This window comes from Leucoraja erinacea, chromosome 18 (assembly GCF_028641065.1).
Source record: "Leucoraja erinacea ecotype New England chromosome 18, Leri_hhj_1, whole genome shotgun sequence".
NCBI lineage: Eukaryota > Metazoa > Chordata > Chondrichthyes > Rajiformes > Rajidae > Leucoraja > Leucoraja erinaceus.
The window spans coordinates 496,730-521,116 of record NC_073394.1 but is presented as its reverse complement, the minus strand read 5'-3'; the positions used below and the strand labels follow the sequence as shown (position 1 = coordinate 521,116).

The 24,387-nt window shown below is 42.2% G+C and overlaps 1 protein-coding gene across 3 annotated transcripts in view; it reads left to right on the top strand.

Annotated features, from left to right (window-relative positions):
* Nucleotides 1–19,085, top strand: part of cstpp1 (centriolar satellite-associated tubulin polyglutamylase complex regulator 1) — a 118,187-nt gene extending 99,102 nt beyond the window's left edge. For all 3 annotated transcript variants that reach the window (XM_055649119.1, XM_055649122.1, XM_055649120.1), the window contains 4 exons: nt 3,710–3,899; nt 6,480–6,589; nt 15,726–15,789; nt 17,324–19,085. In XM_055649119.1, coding sequence (XP_055505094.1) covers nt 3,710–3,899; nt 6,480–6,589; nt 15,726–15,789; nt 17,324–17,477 — 518 coding nt within the window. In that variant the 3' untranslated portion in view covers nt 17,478–19,085. The remainder of the gene's footprint in view (nt 1–3,709; nt 3,900–6,479; nt 6,590–15,725; nt 15,790–17,323) is intronic.
* Nucleotides 19,086–24,387: the final 5,302 nt, after the last annotated feature.

The window sequence follows — 24,387 nt, the reverse complement described above, 5'->3', positions numbered from 1 at the left end:
ACAACCACTCCCTCTAACTAACCAGTTTCGCTCTTGATGAAGCGCGAAAAAAACATCATCTCTTTCATCACAACTCATTTTGTCTTGAAATTCATTTCCCTTTGTCTTATTATGCCTGTATTTTCTCAGCATGTACTTCTGACTAAAAACTGATTGCCTTGAAGAATTGTAAAGTCTTAGTCCAACTTGTGTAGACTTGTAATTTATTGCTGGTCAGGCAATAATATATGTATATATATGGGTGAACGGGTGATCGATGGTCAGTGTGGATGTGATGGGCCGAAGGACCTGTTTCCATGCTAGATCTCTAAATACAAAACCATCAATAGAATATATTCCTACATCCTATTTGTGTTTTCAATTGCTTTACAATATACCGCATTGAAAGCGATGTGTCAACTATTGCTTCCAAGACCTTTTCCAAGTCTCCCAAATAAGTCAACTGTGTTTTGTGCACAAAGTTATTAAGTTGATTTTGACATTCTATTGCTACTCACATTTTTGGTGATCCTGTATATTTTATCTCTATTGCTCAAGATATTTGACTATGATCCATAAATGTAATCAGCTGAGAGCTAGTCTTGTTATCGGGATAATTTACATTGCAAGGGAACAGTATGGGTTGTGGCGCAGTGACCAGCAAACCACATTCAACACTCACACCACAATACTATTTATTTCTTTATTTATTCATTTGTTAGGACATTAGCATCACTGCCAAAGCCAGCATTGATGTCCCTGGCAAGGTGATGATGACCCATAGCAGTCTTTTTGATGGAGGAACTCCCACAGGTTGTGGAAGAATTCCAGGGTTTAAACTGCTAGTGTATTCCCAGCCAGGCGATAGACAGTGTTCTTACATAACTGCTGCCACTGGATGATGTCTTGGTATTGGAGTTGAGGTTAATGTACCAGTGGAAGCCCTCCTAACATAGAAACATAGAAATTAGGTGCAGGAGTAGGCCATTCGGCCCTTCGAGCCTGCACCGCCATTCAATATGATCATGGCTGATCATCCAACTCAGTATCCCCTACCTGCCTTCTCTCCATACCCCCTGATCCCCTTAGCCACAAGGACCACATCTAACTCCCTCTTACATATAGCCAATGAACTGGCCTCAACTACCCTCTGTGGCAGAGAGTTCCAGAGATTCACCACTCTCTGTGTGAAAAAAGTTCTTCTCATCTCAGTTTTAAAGGATTTCCCCCTTATCCTTAAGCTGTGACCCTTTGTCCTGGATGTGACCCCTTGTCCTATCTCACTCCACCCCACGGCAAGGTCAGGAGCTCAAACACAGGTCTGAGGAGCAGTGAGCCAACAGCTTTAGAAAACATAGAAACATAGAAATTAGGTGCAGGAGTAGGCCATTCGGCCCTTCGAGCCTGCACCGCCATTCAATATGATCATGGCTGATCATCCAACTCAGTATCCCGTCCCTGCCTTCTCTCCATACCCCCTGATCCCCTTAGCCACAAGGGCCACATCTAACTCCCTCTTAAATATAGCCAATGAACTGGCCTCAACTACCCTCTGTGGCAGAGAGTTCCAGAGATTCACCACTCTCTGCGTGAAAAAAGTTCTTCTCATCTCGGTTTTAAAGGATTTCCCCTTTATCCTTAAGCTGTGACCCCTTGTCCTGGACTTCCCTAACATCGCGAACAATCTTCCTGCATCTAGCCTGTCCAACCCCTTAAGAATTTTGTAAGTTTCTATAAGATCCCCTCTCAATCTTCTAAATTCTAGAGAGTATAAACCAAGTCTATCCAGTCTTTCTTCATAAGACAGTCCTGATATCCCAGGAATCAGTCTGGTGAACCTTCTCTGCACTCCCTCTATGGCAATAATGTCCTTCCTCAGATTTGGAGACCAAAACTGTACGCAATACTCCAGGTGTGGTCTCACCAAGACCCTGTACAACTGCAGTAGAACCTCCCTGCTCCTATACTCAAATCCTTTTGCAATGAAAGCCAACATACCATTCGCTTTCTTTACTGCCTGCTGCACCTGCATGCCTACCTTCAATGACTGGTGTACCATGACACCCTTTACTGCTTGTGCTACTCTATCACCCGAGATTTTAAAACTTCCTGACTGCTACCCTCATATATGGTGATTTAAAGGTTTTGCTCATATTTCAGGATTGTACAATCTGCAGTCATTTGTTGACCTCTACTGGACTTGATTAGTAAAGCACAGCAGGAAGAAACCCACACGTGTAGGAAGGAACTGCAGATGCCGGCATGAAGAAGGGTCTCGACCCGAAACGTCACCTATTCCTTCGCTCCATAGATGCAGCCTCACCCGCTGAGTTTCTCCAGCATTTTTGTCTACCTACTGGTTTTAGATGATCAACCATGATCATATTGAATGGCAGTGCTGGGTCGAAGGGCTGAATACTCCAGCACCTGTTTTTCTATGTTTGTATGTACATATGAGTCCAGAGATGATGGATTACAATCAAATGGTTAGATTGGAGAAGCTGTGGTTCTTTGTTTGAGGGGAGGAAGGTTGAGTGGAGATATATTGAGTGGCAGGTTTCGAGAGAAGCTGGTCGCATTAGTGGATGCTTCAAGAATGAGGGAATGCAGATTTAAAATGATGGACAGAAAACTACGGTGAAGATGACAAGAAACATTTTTCACCAGGAGCTGTTTTGTTCTGGAACTCATTGCCCGTCACAGGTGATAAAAACAGAGCCAGTCAGGGATTTCAAAAGGAAATTGGATAGATCATTGAGGGGGAATCATTCACAGAGCTGCCAAACATGCAGGTGTGTAATTATTAATAACACCATCTCTGGTCAGCAGCTGCAAACAATGCTAACAAAACACTGGCATCTCATTCTTTGGATGCAGAGTACAAATAATGAAGTTACATTTAAATGCAGCTCTTACTGAACACATTCCTGGTCTCCCTCCTCACAAATGGGTGGTGGAAACTCAAGCAAATGAATGGAGGTGATGGCACTGAAACTCTTCCAGTGCTTGAGAAGGTGGATGAACAGTACATCTTTCCCCTGGATGGGATGTCCAGAATCCGGGGTCACGGTCTCAAATAAGGGGGTGATCAGTCAGTACTATGAGCATAAAAGCATTCCTCATTCGGATGTAGTGGATTTCCGAAATTCACTTTCCCAAAAGGACTAGAGGCCCAGAGTCTCGGTACATTTTAGACAGAGAATGATAGATTTTTCAGATGTTCAGGGAATCAAAGGATATTGAGTTCAGACAGGAAAGTGATGCAGATACAAGCTCAGTCATATCTCACTGAGTGAAGGAGCAGGCTTCCAATGGCCATCTCTGGCTTCCATCTCTTGTGCTGGTTTGTCTGGGACGTCAGAATGCACTGATCTCCCTCATAGTGCTGGAGTAGAGAGGTACAGGGACCTGGAGAGAGAGAACTCAACCCAAGGATGAGTTGTTCAACAAGCTGCAAGGAATGGTCTGTTTCTCTAATCTAACTTGGAATTTATTGAGTCCATTGATCAATTGTATATGTTTACAAAGTACCATTTTATAAACATGATTTTTGGGCCAAATAGTATGAACATCATTAAATATGGTCGTCTGACAGGAAGTATTTCCATATTGTTTTAAATGCCTTCAATTACCTAACTACGAGCTATCTTTCAGTGCCTGATACACTACTACTGTATTACCAAAATTATTCTTTCTGAAAATGTTTGCACAGAATTTATTTTTCCCTTAGAATTTCTTGGAAGCATCGGTATAGTCTACCAGGATCTCCACATGGGGAAGAACCCAAACACTGTGATTGTGCCGACATCTTCAATTGAACAATGCCAGTCCCCAACGAGTGAAACACCAACTCAAGAGGGGGTTGATGCAGCTCACTTTTATGACTGTCTGGAAACGCTCTGTGATAGGTATAGGTACAAGTAAGTATTATCTTTCTACTAATAATTGTTGTGCCTCTTGCACGGACTTAATCTATCATTTATGTCACCATTATCCAGCCTTTGGTCGTGTGTTTCCTTTTGTAACAAACATTTATTTCATTTTTCTCATTGCTCCTTGTTTTCTAATATTCAAACCTTTTCCTGCCAATTTCAGTTTTATTATCCATTGTATTCTACAATACAAAATAATGGCAATTCATGAAATCAATATTGCCTTAACGAGGCAGGTACAGTAACAACTGGACCGACACATGGATCGGAAAGGTTTAGAGAGATATGGGCAAAACGTGGGCAAATGGGAGTGGGATCTCACTCGGATGGGGCATCGGGGTTGGACCAAGGGGCCTGTTTCCATGTAGTATGTCTCTAGTTCACAGAATTGAGGAGGAATTCCTCCAAATGGATGACTTAGTTTTGGGTAGTAAAGTGGATTTGAATTGGAATATATCTAACAGCTTGGGGAGTTATGGTAGATCTGTGCATACTGTATGTTCAACATCTCCTACTCCCCCCCACACACACTACCCACCACTGACTCCAAACACACTTCACACTGTCTGGGACAGTAGCCAACATAATCCAAGGCTTGGTTCACCCCGGTCATTCCTTTTTCTCCCCGCTCCCGTCCAACAGAAGGTACGGGACATTGAAAGCGTCCACATGCAGCCTCAAGAATAGTTTCTGCCCCCCCCTTATCCAGCTTTGGAGCGGTCCTTCCATAAGCTAGAGTACTGTCCGCTTCTCCTCTACCCCATTGTGGACTCTGTCAAACTCTGGCTCTGGAACCTGTGCTCTAGAATGCTGAGAACTATATTCTGCACTGAGTATTTTCCCCTTGTACTTGAGTTTGACCTGATTCTAGTTATGTATTGTATATCTGATCTGTTGATTCACATGCAAAACAAAGCCTTTCACTGTATCTCGGTACACCTGACAATCATAATAACAAGCATACCAAATCTCGTTGTACCTCTGTGCAATGACAATAAAATATATTTATTATTATTACCTAGCAGAACACTAAACCTTCTAGCTGAACCATACATTTCTTGGCAAAGTGGAACTGGTTCTTAGTCTTGTATTTACAATGATAGGTTTGTGGTAAAATCCCAATTTGTCCTCGAATGACTGGCTTCAATTCAGACTCCATGCAGAGACTGAAGAAGGGCCTCAACCCCAAACACCACCCATTCCTTCTCTCCACAGATGCTGCCTGTCCCGCTGAGTTACTCCAGCTTTTTGTGTCTATCTTCTGTTTAAACCAGCATCTGTAGTTCCTTCTTACAGAGAGACTATATTATACACTGTTATATTTCTGTTATATTTCCACAGCAAAGTAAAGATTCATAAACTATTGGCTGCATCTTAATGTAATCTAAATAATCAATGAACGTAAATGAGAGTACCTGTAGTTGTTTGAGCACAGATTGTGAGCCCAGCATGTTTAGTCTATTCTCCTACTTGCCCTGTCGCGGGCCCAGTCTTGCCCAGTCCGTCCTTTCAAAGGGTAATGTTTACAGAGGGCAACTGCATATCTTTGTTTGCTGAACCCACTTTCAGTGAGGCGTAACTTCTCCACTCAACCCCCATGCAACCCTCAGTTCCTTTCATAACACATTCTGTATGTTTCGGATAAATGTGTACACTTTTGGCAGTGAAATATTTCTCAGGGTTCAATTCAAAGAATGGAAGACATTATTACAGCTTAAGTGTTTGTCAATCCAAAACTTTACCAAATATGGTTGATAACTTGCGGCTTTTAATTTTAGCTTTGCTTACAATCACTTTGTTGTAATTCTCCTTCTACATATTTATGATGCCATTCACCCAAATCCCTTTTGCATTACAGTTTTTAGCCTTCTTAACGATGATATATTTGCCAAAAATAAGTTGTAATTTTTATATGCTCTTATTCATTGTATTACATGCGTGATGACCATGGTCTACAGTGTATTTGCGTTTACATGCGTGATGACCATGGTCTACAGTGTATTTGCGTTTACATGCGTGATGGCCATGATCCACAGTGTATTTGCGTTTACATGCGTGATGACCATGGTCTACAGTGTATCTGTGTTTACATGAGTGATGACCATGGTCCACAGTGTATCTGTGTTTACATGCGTGATGACCATGGTCCACAGTGTATCTGTGTTTACATGAGTGATGACCATGGTCCACAGTGTATCTGTGTTTACAGCCACCCATCAACTTTGTCTCATTCACTGTATTACATGCGTGATGACCATGGTCCACAGTGCATCTGTGTTTACAGCCACCCATCAACTTTGTCTCATTCACTGTATTACATGCGTGATGACCATGATCCACAGTGTATTTGCGTTTACATGCGTGATGGCCATGATCCACAGTGTATCTGCGTTTACATGCGTAATGACCTGTGTCTGTGTTTACAGCCACCCATCAACTTTGTCTCATTCACTGTATTACATGCGTGATGGCCATGATCCACAGTGTATTTGCATTTACATGCGTGATGACCATGATCCACAGTGTATTTGCGTTTACATGCGTAATGACCTGTGTCTGTGTTTACAGGCACCCATCAACTTTGTCCCTGAAGCAGATCCTGAACAAAGTGAAAAGAGTGACATTCTTCGGCTTTCTGATGGCCATTGTGAAGCACGAAGGGATTAACGGCACTTTGGGTAAGTAATAACTACAGGGGAAAGCTACATCTTGACAGTTGTGGAATTTAAAATAATGGTTTAATAGCTGTGCAATGTGTCCACTTGATTCACCAATCATATCAGACAATCAGTACCCCGTTCCTGCCTTCTCCCCATAATCTCCTGACTCCGCTAGCCCTAGGAGCTCTATCTAACTCTCTTTTGAATGCATCCAGTGAATCGGCCTCCACTGCCTTCTGAGGCAGAGAATTCCACAAATTCACAACTCTCTGTGCGAAAAAGTTTTTCTTCATCTCAGTTCTAAATGGCCTACCACTTATTCTTCAACTTTTTCCATCTTGTTAGCCTTAATTATATATATTTTGTAAATTTAAAATCCGTTGCAGTAATTCTCAGGAGTGTGGCTGCCAAATAACTATGTTTCATAATCCACTGTGATCTACATGTGCAAGCTTCCCAGCATGTAGAGCTGGGGAAACAGCAAATCACTTCATTAAAAAACTGACACTGTTCAGAAAGCCAACCGCTCAAGCAAGGAAGGCTGGACTGGGGAAGAGGACTGAAGACAAACTTGCAATCACTACCACTGCTTCAGGGTGAGCAGCAGATCTGCAGAGAATAGCCAACACACTTGGTCCTGGGCATTCAGTAATGTCCTCGGCATGAGCCCACTCACATTCAGCCCTCCCCTCTTTGCCAGGACACATCAGTGAAGGGATCTGTGGAGGAAGGAACAGCGGATGCTGGTTTACATTGAAGATAGACACAAAATGCTGGAGAAACTCAGCGGGACAGGCAGCATCTCTGGGGAGAAGTAATGGGTGACGTTTCAGGTTGAGACCCTTCTTCAGACTGAGAGTCAGGGAATAGGGAGATACAGAGATATGGAAGGATATGGTGTGAAAACGAGAGATCAAAGGGGAGGATAATCAAGGAAAATGTAGAATGGTTCATTGTTAGCTGAGGAGAAGGTGACAAGAATCAGTAACATTTAATCAGGAGGGCAGTGAAACTAGTTGGAAAACTGGGATGAGGAGGGGCGGTGTGAAGGCGTATAGTTCAATTCATTTTGTATTTCATTAATATTAATGTTTCATCAATTTAAATGGAATTTTGGGCAGATAAATGTGAAATGTTGCACTTTGGGAAGTCTAACATGGGCAGGACCTAGACAGTGAATGTTAGGGCTCTGGGTAGTGTTGTAGAGCAGAGGGATCTAGGAGTACAGGTGCATAGATCCCTGACGGTGGAGTCACAGGTCACAAAGGCTTTTGGCACATTGGCTTTCTTCAGCCAGAGTATTGAGTATAGAAGTTGGAAGGTCTCTGACTCTGTAAGGTAGCAACTCTACTGCTGCGCTACCATGCTGACCACTGTTCCTCTTTCAACAGATGCTGCCTGGCATGCAAAGTGTTTCAAACATTTTCTGTTTATATCTGAGAAAAACAGATATCAGTGGGATCCTGATATTATAAATTTACATTGGTTCTGCTGAATATAGAATACAGTTTAAACTCACAGTAAAGAACAATGGAATTCAGTGAAGTGGGGGGAGGTGTTACTTGGTATTAAAACCTACGGGATGAAGTTGATAAAAATTGAAAACATATTTAATCACTAACAAACCAATAGCAATTTATAAGGATGGGGATATTTCAATCTAGTAAAATTTGTAATAAATATTCTGAAAAGGGAAAAGTATTTTCTGGACCATGGATAGAAGCTGAAATCAACTGCATGCAATTCCCACACTACATGTAACCTTATGTAACTGAATGGGCAGTGAATAATCCCTGGCATAGAAGCTGGTATCCAGCACTGAAAACAGGTGAGAGAGTGAATTAGCAGAGACGGAGCAACAAGGGCAACAAGGCCTGATCTCCCTTGCTTTTGCTATCTGCTGAATATTGTGCGCTGGCCATGTTGGCTTCATGGTTCCTCTTGAGAAGTGGCAGAGAACGTGTGGAGAAGCAGAGAGTCCAAGTGTCTGATGATGTTGTCATTTTACCACTACCTCGCCTTACTTGCCGATGTGACAATAGACTTGAGCTAACCTGAAAGTAATTGAAGATTGTCTACTGTGTGATAAGCTGGCTTCACTGAACAGTTGGCAAAAGTGCCTTGTAATGGGCCACAAACTGCCGGGGGAACTTGCTTGATGGATGATTGTTGGTGCAGAGATTTCTTGTGGCTGTGGAGTGTTTGAACCTTTACGCAGAGGCTCTGAGTGAAGAACTCACTCTATCATTGATTACCCATTGACTGTGACACCGTAATAACTTTCGAGAGAAAATCTATGCAGAAGGATTAAGCAAAACAATAAAGTTTCTAAACCTTTCTTACTATGGTGTGCTTTGGAATCAATCTACTAGGGCAGTTGAGCAGCAACAATGTGTCTGGGGAGCTCTTCTGTATCAGGCATTAATGTAGCAAGAAGTTTGTTCCAGATCTTTTTCAAATAATATCCATCAAACATTAATCATATAGTGTTTTCCATATCTTCCATAAATAACTTGCAACTGCTTGCAGGCTGGAAACAAGGTCAATACTGTCCACACACCATTCTCCACATATCTAAACAATCCTTGTATCAATCAATCACATTAGATTAAAGCTAAGAATTAAAATCACAGCGACATGTGCAGTAAACCTTCATCAGCGAGGGGAAACCACTACAAACAAATTGCTGGGAATCAGCTAGCTTTTTAATTTTATATTGTTTATAAAGTTTGAACAAAACCTACATTTGATGCATGTGAAGAGTTCAGTGTGGATCCCTCATTGAAAAATTCCACCCACATTTATGGCGACACGGTGGCGCAGCGGTAGAGTTGCTGCCTCACAGCTCCAGAGACCCGGGTTCAACCCTGACTACGGGTGCTGTCTGTACGGAGTTTGCACGTTCTCCCCGTGACCACTTGGGTTCTCTCCAGGTGCTCCAGTCTCCTCCCACATTCCAAAGACGTGCAGGTTTGTAAGTTAATTGGCTTCTGTAAGATGGTAAATTGGTCCTGGTGTGTAGGTAGTGTACGGGGATGGTTAGTCGGCACGGACTCGGTGGGCCGAAGGGCCTGTTTCCTCACTGTATCTCTAAACTAAACTTTAAAAAAATGGATGCATGTGAAGAGTTGAGTGCAGAAAATGAAAGCTGCTGATTAAAGGGTTGAACCTGCATCTTCATTAACGTGTCATTTCCAAGACTAGTTCAATAGTTTATGTGTGGAAACCAAGCTTGAGGTATGATTCGAACATAAAATTGTCACCATAATCCCACTGAACTTTATTTGTCATTCATCTACATACTACGTACTGAAAGAGAAATCAACAGTCTACATTGCACACTTGTTTTTGGAAATGCAGGAGGATTCAGTGGGAAAAGGAGATTTGTATCCAGAGACATTTTATAATTGAGGTATAAAGTAAATAGTCTTTACCACACAAAAACCTGAGGAATCTTGGGCGTTTTGGGGTTAGTATATAATTACTCTGGTCTGCAAGTCTTCAATCATAAGTTGTCTGTTGACGTCAGTGTGGGCCCTGCTCATTATCACATCACCTCTGGCTAAAGGGTTGTACAGCAACATTTATCACATCACCTCTGGCTAAAGGGTTGTACAGCAACATTTCCAGCAATTATATTCTTCAAACTGAATGAAATGATGCGCTGTATTAATAGCAGAAACATTCCTTCTAATTAATGTTTAGAATTCAATTGTGAAGCCCCACCTTTAACATTAATTGCAATAGATCTTTGTTTTACCATGGCAACCCAGCAAATAATTCCTTCTGCAAGCTGAGGTTTTAATCAGTCATTTCTGATCATTGTTTGGGCATGTTTTATGTTTTAATAAGGGAACCCATATCCAGTTGGGTTTAATAGGTGTTTGGATCAGATCAGCGTTAACAAACCTTTCATAACACGGTGGAATTATCATTGTTAGTTAAATGGGAAGCAAGAATCATTTTGGCAATCTGGACTACTGCTTAGTCTTTAGGTAACGTTTTAAAGCACGTTCATACTAGCTCTCTCATATTAAATTGGTCCATTACTATAATATTTTTAAAATATTATTAGTTTAGTTTAGAGATACAGTGTGGAAACAGGCCCTTCGGCCCACCAGGTCCGCGCCGACTAGCGATCCCCACATATTAACACTATTATTGTAACTTTTCCTGTACTCACTTCCCCTTTAACTCCATCTTTATACTCCCAATTTGTCAATCCTCCCCCCCCCCACTATTTAGTTTAAACCTACACATGTAGCCCTGGCAAACCTGCCTGCCAGAACATCAGTCCCCCTCCAGTTAAGGTGTAACCCGTCCCTTTTGTACAGGTCACCCCTACCCCAGAAGAGATCCCAGTGGTGTATAAATCTAAATCCCTGCTCCCTGCTCCAGCCCTTCAGCCACACATTCAGATCCCCTATCTACCTGTTCCTGTCCTCACTAGCACGAGGTTCTGGAAGCAATCCAGAGATAACCACCCTAGGAGTCCGGCTTTCCAGTCTTCTTCCCAACTCTCCAAACTCATGTTGCAGAACCTCCTTTCTCTTCTTCCCGACATCGTTTGTGCCCACACACACAACTACTTCCGGCTGCTCACCCTCCCTCTCAAGGATGTTCTGAAGTCGGACTCTGGCACCAGGGAGGCAACAGCCCATCCTCGAATATCGCCTGCTGCCACAGTATCTCCTGTCCACACTTCCGACAATGGAGTCACCCACCACTATGGCTCTGCCCAACGTTGTTCTCACCCGTCGAGTCTCATCGCTAGGATTGGAGCCGCTCGGACTGGAAGCGTCGTCTGCCCCGACAGCTCCCAAGGTGGTGTACCTGTTTTCATTAGGCACAGCCACTGGGGTCTCCTGCACACCACAGTTACTCCCCTTACTCAGTCACACACCTTCGCTCTTCCTGTATACTTGGTGTGACAACGTCACTGTGAGACCTGTCCAGGAAACTCTTGTTTTCCCTGATGGTTCTGAGGTCATCCAGCTACTTCTCCAGTTCCCTAACACGGTTATTCAGGAGCTGCATCTGGCCACAATTTCTGCAGGGGTAGTTTCTAGAAACTCCAGCGGTATCCCTGACTTCCCACATCCTGCAGGAAACACATTGTACCAACCTGCCTGCCATTTCTTCACTGGACAAAAATCACAAATTTCAATCAAGTGTAGCCTCCTCGCCAAAGGCTCTCAAGCCAAGGCCTCACACTTTACTCACCAAGGCACTTCACCTCAACAAGGCCTCCAACAACACGGCCTCCAACAACAAGGCCTCTCCCAGCACGGCCTCTCCCGACACGGCCTCTCCCAACATGGCCTCTCCCAACATGGCCTCTCCCGACAAGGCCTCTCCCAACATGGCCTCTCCCAACATGGCCTCTCCCAACATGGCCTCTCCCGACAAGGCCTCTCCCAACATGGCCTCTCCCAACAAGGCCGCTCACAACAAGGCCTCTCCCAACAAGGCCTCTCACAACATGGCCTCTCCCAACAAGGCCTCTCCCAACATGGCCTCTCACAACAAGGCCTCTCCCGACAAGGCCTCTCCCGACAAGGCCTCTCCCAACATGGCCTCTCACAACATGGCCTCTCCCGACATCTCCCGACAAGGCCTCTCCCGACAAGGCCTCTCCCAACATAAATTACTCGAACCTGGGCCTTTGACGTTCTTTTTTAATCTTCTTTCCCTCTGACTCACCGACTTCCAGCCAATACTCGCTCTCGCTGCTTCTGGCCGCTGCTTCTCTCCGACCTTGTCGGAAAACACTTGAACATTTGATTGCAAATGCAGCAGGAGAGACATTGTTGTAGACGCAAGTCAGTACTGAACCTGAGGTTTTGAAGCAAAGAAAAAAGTCAAGTGGTTGAAGTGAAAACTTGGGCAAATGTTCAGAGTAAGGAGAGGTGTGTGTCATGTTGGAAACCTCTTGGTTAACGCACGGGCAGGTTGGGATTGACCTGGTTGTGCTGCGTGAGATGTATCAATAATCACTGCAACGTGATGAAGCGCGTAGCTCTTTCTGAAGTATCGGCAATTAGAGTTTTTACCGCTGGCGTGTATGAATGTAGAATGTAATTTGTAATTTACTGGCAGCGGCAATCCATTACAAGTCACAAATTCATGTGATTTACGAGCCTAGATTTTGTTGTTGTTACAGTCTATAAATGTTTGTTCATTTGATGGGTTGCCATTCTGGGTCAGGTGTTTGAGTTCAGCTTCAGGCCTTAGCTTCAAGATGTGAAATGTAGAATCACGCGGCAGCCCACATATCAGTGACAACACAGCATTCCTTCACCTGATGTGGTGCACTTTGCCACAGGCCATAACTACCTGTTCAGGTAAATACAGATCACAGCTTCCTCCTTCAACAAATAAAGACACAAAGTGTTGGAGTAACTCAGCGGGTCAGGCAGCATCTGTGGAGAACATGGATAGGTGATGTTTCACAGAGTGCTGGAGTAACTCAGCGGGTCAGGCAGCGTCTGTGGAGAACATGGATAGGTGACGTATCACAGAGTGCTGGAGTAACTCAGCGGGTCAGGCAGCATCTGTGGAGAACATGGATAGATGACGTTTCACAGAGCGCAGGAATAACCTCCTGAGATACTTAGTCCTGACCCAAACCGTCACGTATCCATGTTCTCCAGAGATGCTGCCTGACCCGCTGAGTTACTCCAGCACTCTGTGTCTTTCTTAGTAAACCAGCATCTGCAGTTCCTTGCGTGTTTCCTCCTCCACACCTTTTATTCCGATGGATTAACAAAAATGCAGCGTTGTGTTCTGCTGAGAGCATAGTTCTCCATTTTTAATGTTGATTAAAGTTGAACAATCAGTTATTAAAATTAAAACACTGAATATGTTTCAAAATTTGCAAAAGTTCAAGATTTCCAGGATATCAAGACTGAAATTCCTCTCACGTCTGTGTATCAAAGAGCACCTTTTCTGTGCCTTGATGTAATCATCAAAGGTTTCCATGGTCTTGATTTTAAACCCTCATCTGCAAGGTGTGTTTGGAACATCATGATCCTGGTGTGGGAATCTGGATTGACTGATGAATTCTCAGCTACACGGGAGACCTGTGTGTAAACGCGCCGTCTCAAGACATCCAAAGAGGCTTTACATCAGAAGATGTTTCATTATGTATATGGGAATTGCAAAGTGGGTGAAAAGATCTTTGGTAGAACTGTGTAAATAGCAGAACATTCCCCCCTGGATGTTACTCATTCAGTTGTAAATCCGCACTTTGAAAATGATTTTGTTTGGAATAGATCTCTGTGTTTTCCCAAGGCCTCCAAGCCCATCATCCCAATTACAATCTGAAGCTCCCAGGTTTATGTTGCATTCTAGAAATGATTAGAAATTATTTGTATTCATGTATTAACGCAAATATAGGTTCAACATAGATTTAAAGTGAAGGGGAAAAGAGTTAACAGGAATCTGAGGGGCAACTTTTCCACACAGAGGGTGGTGGCTGTATGGAACAAGCTGCCAGAGGAGGTAGTTGAGGCTGGGACTATCCGAACGTTTAAGAAACAGTTAGACAAGTACATGGATAGGACAGGTTTGGAGGGATATGGGCCAAACGCGGGCAGGTGGGACTAGTGCAGCTGGGAGATGTTGGTCGGTGTGGGCAAGGTGGGCCGAAGGGCCTGTTTCCACACTGTATCACTCTATGACTATAACAAATGCAAATTAACAAATTTCTTTGAACACTATCACAATGAAATGAAATGTCATAGTGAAGAGTTAAAGGAAGGTTCCATGGGCAGACGATTAATGCCCCTGTACATGACACCACATTGCTGCCTGAAAGTGCCACAATTACTTCTATACTTTATACATTTCTTTCCTGTCTCCCCTTCCTTCCTTACTCTCCCTCCTCTCCTCCCTTCATCTCTATTTGCTATCTCCTCGTGTTTTCCCTTCTCTCTTTTCTCCTCGTGAGTAAGGGTTTCAGAAGCTGTGGTTGAATGGTGTAATGCTGCACTCTACAGACTTGCACAGATGCAGTCAGGCTTGCTTTCATTAGCCCACTATGCATGGTTCATAACTGGGGCTTGGACAATACTTCAGAAGGTTACAGTGCCATCCAGTGGCAGAACTCAAGGAAGTAAAAGGTAGATAAAAATGCTGGAGAAACTCAGCGGGTGAGGCAGTATCTATGGAGCGAAGGAATAGGTGACTTTTTGGGTCAAGACCCTTCTTCAGACTGAAAAAGTGTCTCGACCTGAAACGTTCTGAAGAAGTGTCTCGACCCGAAACATCACCTATTCCTTCGCTCCATAGATGCTGCCTCACCCGCTGAGTTTCTCCAGCATTTTTGTCTACCTTCGATTTTTCCAGCATCTGCAGTTTCTTCTTAAACAAGGAAGTAAAATGTGCGTTGGGGGAGGAAACGTAAATTTACCTTCCTGTTGATGATTCAATAAAGTATCATTGAATTACTTTTGATCAGCTGTGACTCAGATTCTTCATCAGTGGTGATTCCATCTTCTGCAGACAAGCCCTTCACTCCCTATATATATTCTCTGTCTCTCTCCTTCTCTCATTCTCTTTCTCCTCCTCTCTTTATAACAGTTGTTGAAACCTATCTTTCTGGCAGTTTTGGGTCATTTCGCCTGGTTTCTCCCTGTCTGCTTGGCATATTTTTGCATCTACAACAGAAACTAACCACTTCTTGTCAACTTTGCAGATGAATGTCAAAATGTTTTAATGTCTCTGTAATTTCCTCATTTCCAATTGTCAATTCTCCTCCCTCCATCCGGATAATCAAGTCATAGAATCATAGAGTGATACAGCATGGAAACAGGCCCTTCAGCCCATCTTGCCCCCACCGGCCAACATGTCCCAGCTGCACTACTCCCACCTGCCTGAGTTTGGTCCATATCCCTCCAAAGCTGTCATATCCATATACCTGCCTAACTGTTTCTTAAACGTTTGGCTAGTTCCAGCCTCAACTACCTCCTCTGACAGCTTCTTCCATACACCCATCATCCTTTGTGTGATAAAGGTACCTCTCAGACAGGTGGAGAAGAATGATAACACGTTTGTAATGTTTTTAATCTTCTCCTGATGAACATATAGTTTTTTTAAAGCTGCAGATTTCGATTGACTTGAAACAACCTGTTTTATGTTCCTGCATTTACAGGGATTGTGCCCAACAAGTTAGAGGTCTTCACCGATTCAGAAATGGACCAAGAACTGGAGAAATTGTACGTGTGAGATTAACTGCATGTTACACTACTTTGTTGATTGTTCCATTGTTCTGTCCCATTGCCACTGAAGTCCCCGTTCATTTCGTAATGGCCAACCCATGTATTAATGGCCAGCCAGTGTATCAATGGCCATCCAGTGTATCAATGGCCAGCCAGTGTATCAATGGGCATCCAGTGTATCAATGGGCAGCCAGTGTATCATCAAAGGGCATCCAGTGTATCAATGGGCATCCAGTGTATCAATGGCCAGCCAGTGTATCAATGGCGAACCCATGCATCAATGGCCAGCCAGTGTATGAATGGGCAGCCAGTGTATGAATGGCCAGCCAGTGTATCAATGGCCATCCAGTGTATCAATGGCCATCCAGTGTATCAATGGCCACCCAGTGTATCAATGGCGAACCCATGCATCAATGGCCAGCCAGTGTATCAGGGTGTTTTTCCCAGCTCACACCTGCCACATAGGTTGTGTATTTTCATTAATGAGGGACAAGCCATTGCCTTGGTTCCCGAAGAAGGGTCACTGATCCATTCCCTCCACAGACGCTGCCTGTCGCACTGAGTTGGTCTTGCTCAACATTCCAGTGTTGTAGTTCCTGTGTCTCCACCTCGGTTCCTTGTTCCTTGTCTACAAGGCTGCTGTTCCTCAAAGGAAACCAGTACCTTTTTTTGGATCAAGTTTTACATTTTAAAAGATTACATGTTGGCCATTCAATAGTTTTTAAAGTATTTTTGGCAATAAAATGGTCCCATTGTTGAGGTGAAACATGCAGTGTTGGTGTTAATCCACTCTGCATCACTGAACTATGTCCCAGTGTTCATTTCCTTCCATCTCAGGAATACGCCTTTGTTAAGGGCCTGTCCCACTTACGCAACTTTTTCGGAGACTGCCGGCACCCGTCATAGGTCGTCGCAGGTCGCCGAAAATGTTCAACATGTTGAAAATCCAGCGGCGACCAGGACAAGGTACGACTCTTTGGGCGACTACTCACGACCGTACAGTCTTCACCCCGCGACATGTCGCCTGTACGGTCGTGAGTCGTCTCCTCAGTCGCCCAAAGAGTCGTACCTTGTTCTGGTCGCCGCTGGATTTTCAACGTTGAACATTTTCGGCGACCTGAACGACCTGTGACGGGTGCCGGCAGTCCCCGAAAAAGTTGCGTAAGTGGGACAGGCCCTTTATATTCACAGTTGGTGAGGAAAGACAGGGAATTGCACTGCCTTTTAGATGATTTAAAGTCTCAAAACAAAACGTGAGAATGGATGGGGATCATCTTGGTTGACGTTGTTAACTCTGAAAAGCAGCAGTTTATTCAATCAGTAGATTTCAATAATTCTCTGTTAATGTTACTTCATCTCATAATCCAAATTTGGTGATAAAGAAACTTCATGTAGTTGTGTTTGTGTTCAACCTTCCATGTTATTGTGCAGGCTGTACATTCAAGAGATTGGCATCAATAAATATCTGTTTCCAGCAATTAAAGCTACCAGTTTGTAGATATATAACGTGAGTGTTTACGTTTGTCAACAGCATTGATCAGTTGCTCAATACTCCAGCCACCAGTAGACCTACACACAAGGAACCCACCAGAAAGACCACTCACCGTAAGACCATCACCCATCGCAAAAAAGTCAACGTTGAGAGTGATGGGTCAACAGAAGAAACCGATTCCTCTGAAAATTGACCCTTTCTGTTTTATTAATTATTCATTATAAACCCTCAGTTGTGCAATGTTTGAACCCCATGCTGGACACGAAGACTCACTATTCCTGCCATTTCTCCTGAACCAGTGCTAGGTTGTCTCTTCTACAGGTACAGATACAGGTACAGGTACAGGTATAAGTACAGATGCAGGTACAGATACAGATACAGCTCTATCTGGGATAACTCAACCCACTTCCCATTGAACTTTACCCAAATGAAAAGTTAGCAACAACCACTAGTTGAATCCTTCTGGAGATGGAAGGTTTGTAAAGATGGCGTGGTGTTACGGCCATTGTGCGGGGCCACTAATCTGTTCTATTCCTTGGCAGTGAGCTACACCTTCTTGATATGAGCACAAAGCAGAAATGATTTGTGTCCATCTACTCTGCCTATGGTTGAGGACAGAAATCTCGGCTCAATTTCCAGGATGGGATGAAAGGTCTTTTGACTGATGTAGAGTCATGGTGGAATTAATTTTCACTGTTTAAACCTAGAAACAGCGATGATGCATCTCAGTCAAGTCTGTTCAAGAATCATCTAAATATGTTGTCCGTATTGAAACATAATTTGTCTTTGGATCCATGGAATTAGCAGAAATGTAAAGAAATTCTTGCCTGATAACTAACTCAACCCCCCTGTGGTATAAATCATTTTCAGCAGTACTAACCCACGTGTATGAACATCATAGTCAATAGTAACAGACTAAATAAATCATTGATGAGGACTTCAGATTTACAATTATAACAACCTCCCACAAAAAAGATTGAAAGCTTCCAAGAAAGTTGCGAGATTCTCCCCGTATAGTATAAGCTACAAAAATGACATAGAAAACATAGAAACTAGGTGCAGGAGTAGGCCATTCAGCCCTCCGAGCCTGCACCGCCATTCACTAAAAGAATAACTTTATTAAATCAATACTAAATTTAAACAGAATAAAATTTATCCAGTCAATTAATGCAGGCAAATAGCATTAGCTTTGTATGCCAACTGGGATGGCATGGAAAAGGTGGGCCAAAGGGCCTGTTGCTGTGCTGTACATCTACAGGACTCTAACACAGAGCTTCATGTATACATATTGTTTACCAGAACATTGTTACCTTGTTCAATGGTACATATCCTAATGGTGAATGCTGAGTTGAACATATCAACAACTGCTGTGTTAAGGGCTTGTCCCACTTGGGCGTCATTTGCGCGACATCCTAAAAATTGGTTGGCGCGTGGTAACGTGCGTGATGCGTGGCGAGGCGTGGCGGCGTATGCTGTGACGCGCAAATGACACCCAAGTGGGGCGGGCCCTTTAGAGGCAGCAGTATTGAATGCATGTTCACTTCCCAAAGTTTCAGATGAACTTGCCTTCTGCAGGGAAAACCCACAGCATTGTAAAGGCGTCATCTCTGCTCTCACATCTTAGACTGAGCTCTTAAATCATCCTGATCATTGCTGGGTGTTTCTGCCGTAGAGCAGCGTAAGATTTAGTTTATAATAATGTTGCTTCAGGGGGGAAAAGATCATTGTATCTCCCAGCCATCTCCAAAATACCAACACTGTCATTGAATAATTCTCTTGGATTATCATAAAGAGAACAACATTGAATGCATCATCAATGTATTTTTGAATTATTTAACTATCAGGAGTGTACACTGTCTCTTATTTTTAACTCCTTACTAAAATTATGAAATTATTGATTTTCTCAATTGACAAAAATGAAGACATGAATCTTGTGTTTATCTTTGTGAGATTGTAGCCATTGGTGCATTTCATCACAGATTTTGTACTAATTTACTCGGAATTGCACCAAAGAGTAACTTTCCACCGTTCATTTGGATACGTGGGGTTTTGGCGATTTTCTGTGTATTTTTAACATATACTACCATGTTGTTTCTGTTCTGTACGGAAACAAACATTAAAACGAACGTCTACTTCCACTCACAAGTATCAGGTTGCAACATATAAGGCCATTCGGCCCAACTATTCCATGTGTTATCCTGCATGAACACCACTAATCTGAATTGCTATTCTTTCTCATGCATTCTTTACTCTAATTATTGTATCTTCGTGTGTAACATATTTATGGCCTCACGGTCTCTACTTTGTTATTGTTGCATGAACCGAGGTACGGTGAGAAACTTTATTGTTGCACGCTATCCAGTCAGCGCAGAGACAGTTACAATCAAACCGTTCACAGTATAGACATACGGGATAAAGTCCAATCAAACATAGTCTGAGGGTCTCTAATGAGCTGGATGGGAGGTCAGGACCGCTCTCTAGTTGGTGTTAGGATGGTTCAGCTACCTGTCACTACTTCAGTCACTAATTATGAAATGCATGCCTAACTTTCCCTGTAAAATGAGAAGTTTCGAGTTCTACCTTCCAGCCTTTCATCATGTTAAACATGTCTGCAAAATATTTATAAAATAAAAACAGATGTGATCCCATCACCTTCTCATCATTATCAGTGGTACAAAATAAACTCATCGTTTCCCAGAGCTACAATCAGAGATATTTATTTACACATGTACTGCTGTCCAAAGCTTGTGGTGACCATCAACCTTCATCATCAGCTACAGTGGCTCCACATTTGTCCTCACGTTGTCTGTTTTAAACTATGTGTACATGTAGTGCATGGCCATGAATTGTTGCATCGTATTTACCAAGGAAAATACAGAAAGCCTGGAATTAAACCTTGAAGCGTCCATTATATTTCTCTTGTCTTCCTTTCCTTATCATTTTATCTTGTTACAATGTGTGAATTTTGAAAAATAAAATAACTTTGGACCTGGGTGACGTTTCAGGTCAAGACCCTGAAGTCTGAAGAAGGGTCTCGACCCGAAATGTCTCTCCAGAGATGCTGCCTGTCCCACTGAGTTACTCCAGCATTTTGTGTCTATCTTGGTTTTAAACTAACATCTGCAGTTCCTCCCTACATATAACTTTGGAGCAGACTGGTATCCATATGTTGGCAAATTTAATGTGATATTTCTGTTCCAATGTAACGTTATTTCACTAACCAATGTTGTACATCGGTGAAATGTAAATAGCTTTAAAATAGAAGACAGAAAGGAATGTTTCTCATTATAAACTCCCTCGTATTCCTTTCAAGACATCCCAACGCACTCTAAAGTGAACGCGGTGCGTTTGAAGTGTAGCCACTGGGGTAATGGAGGAAGTACAACACTAAACCCACAGAGAGTTGAGTGATATAAACCAGAAGATTTGATTCAGTAATGTTGAGGGAGCATAAATATGGCGAGAATATTGGAAATGTCTGCTCTATCTTTTAAGAAGGTGTCGTGTTTTAAATCCATTGGAGACAACAGATGATTGACTTGTTTTAATCTGTCGCCTCGTCCTCTCCTGCAAGAAGAGAGTGTGGTCATTAAAACAGTTGCTGCTGGGTCACAGAGTAAGGAGCGAGGAAGATGACAAGTTGGTGACAACAGGACAGCAAAGTCAACCAGCAGGGGATGAGTGTAAAGGAGATGCATTATGTTTAGCACAGACATTGTGGGCCGAAGGGCCTGTTCTTGTGCTGTGCTCTTCCATGTTTTCATCTCTGGTCGTGGTGAGTCTTGGCAATGATGTTTCCAATAAACTTACATCTGGGGAACATTTCAGTTCAGTTTAGTTTATTGTCACGGGTGCCGAGGTACAGTGAAAAGCTTTTGTAGCGTGCTAACCAGTCAGCAGAAAGACAATACATGATTATAATCGATCCATTTACAGTGTATAGATACATGCGTATAGATAAATGCGTATAGATACAGCGTATAGATACATGTGTATAGATACATGCGTATAGATACATGCGTATAGATACAGCGTATAGATACATGCGTATAGATACATGCGTATAGATACAGCGTATAGATACATGTGTATAGATACATGCGTATAGATACAGCGTATAGATACATGCGTATAGATACATGCGTATAGATACAGCGTATAGATACATGCGTATAGATACAGGCGTATAGATACAGCGTATAGATACAGCGTATAGATACATGCGTATAGATACAGGTGTATAGATACAGCGTATAGATACATGTGTATAGATACATGCGTATAGATACATGTGTATAGATACAGCGTATAGATACAGCGTATAGATACATGCGTATAGATACAGGCGTATAGATACATGCGTATACATGCGTAGATACATGCGTATAGATACAGCGTATAGATACATGCGTATAGATACATGCGTATAGATACATGCGTATAGATACAGCGTATAGATACAGCGTATAGATACAGCGTATAGATACATGCGTATAGATACATGCGTATAGATACAGCGTATAGATACATGCGTATAGATACAGGCGTATAGATACAGCGTATAGATACAGCGTATAGATACATGCGTATAGATACAGGCGTATAGATACAGCGTATAGATACAAGCGTATAGATACATGCGTATAGATACAGGCGTATAGATACAGGGTAAAGATACATGCGTATAGATACATGCGTATAGATACATGCGTATAGATACAGGCGTATAGATACATGCGTATAGATACATGCGTATAGATACAGCGTATAGATACATGCGTATAGATACATGCGTATAGATACATGCGTATAGATACAGCGTATAGATACATGCGTATAGATACATGCGTATAGATACATGCGTATAGATACATGCGTATAGATACATGCGTATAGATACATGCGTATAGATACATGCGTATAGATACAGCGTATAGATACATGCGTATAGATACAGCGTATAGATACATGCGTATAGATACATGCGTATAGATACATGCGTATAGATACATGCGTATAGATACATGCGTATAGATACATGCGTATAGATACAGCGTATAGATACATGCGTATAGATACAGCGTATAGATACATGCGTATAGATACATGCGTATAGATACATGCGTATAGATACATGCGTATAGATACATGCGTATAGATACAGCGTATAGATACATGCGTATAGATACATGCGTATAGATACATGCGTATAGATACATGCGTATAGATACAGCGTGCGCGTATAGATACATGCGTATAGATACATGCGTATAGATACATGCGTATAGATACAGTGTATAGATACATGCGTATAGATACATGCGTATAGATACATGCGTATAGATACAGCGTATAGATACATGCGTATAGATACATGCGTATAGATACATGCGTATAGATACATGCGTATAGATACAGCGTATAGATACATGCGTATAGATACAGCGTATAGATACATGCGTATAGATACATGCGTATAGATACAGTGTATAGATACAGCAGTATAGATACATGCGTATAGATACAGCGTATAGATACGTATAGATACATGCGTATAGATACATGCGTATAGATACATGCGTATAGATACATGCGTATAGATACAGCGTATAGATACATGCGTATAGATACATGCGTATAGATACATGCGTATAGATACATGCGTATAGATACATGCGTATAGATACATGCGTATAGATACAGCGCGTATAGATACATGCGTATAGATACATGCGTATAGATACAGGCGTATAGATACATGCGTATAGATACATGCGTATAGATACAGCGTATAGATACATGCGTATAGATACAGGCGTATAGATACAGGCGTATAGATACATGCGTATAGATACATGCGTATAGATACATGCGTATAGATACAGCGTATAGATACATGCGTATAGATACATGCGTATAGACACAGCGTATAGATACATGCGTATAGATACATGCGTATAGATACATGCGTATAGATACAGCGTATAGATACATGCGTATAGATACATGCGTATAGATACATGCGTATAGATACAGCGTATAGATACATGCGTATAGATACATGCGTATAGATACAGCGTATAGATACATGCGTATAGATACATGCGTATAGATACAGCGTATAGATACAGCGTATAGACACATGCGTATAGACACATGCGTATAGATACAGCGTATAGATACATGCGTATAGATACATGCGTATAGATACATGCGTATAGATACAGCGTATAGATACATGCGTATAGATACATGCGTATAGATACATGCGTATAGATACAGCGTATAGACACATGCGTATAGATACATGCGTATAGATACATGCGTATAGATACATGCGTATAGATACAGCGTATAGATACATGCGTATAGATACATGCGTATAGATACATGCGTATAGACACATGCGTATAGATACATGCGTATAGATACATGCGTATAGATACATGCGTATAGATACAGGCGTATAGATACAGTGTATAGACACATGCGTATAGATACATGCGTATAGATACAGCGTATAGATACATGCGTATAGATACATGCGTATAGATACATGCGTATAGATACAGCGTATAGATACATGCGTATAGATACAGCGTATAGATACATGCGTATAGATACAGGCGTATAGATACATGCGTATAGATACAGCGTATAGATACATGCGTATAGATACATGCGTATATACACATGCGTATCTATACATGCGTATAGATACATGCGTATAGATACATGCGTATAGATACAGCGTATAGATACATGCGTATAGATACATGCGTATAGATACTGCGTATAGATACATGCGTATAGACACATGCGTATAGATACAGCGTATAGATACATGTGTATAGATACATGTGTATAGATACATGCGTATAGATACTGCGTATAGATACATGTGTATAGATACATGCGTATAGATACAGCGTATAGATACATGTGTATAGATACATGTGTATAGATACATGCGTATAGATACTGCGTATAGATAGTGTATGTGTATAGATACATGCGTATAGATACATGTGTATAGATACATGCGTATAGATACATGTGTATAGATACATGCGTATAGATACTGCGTATAGATACAGTGTATG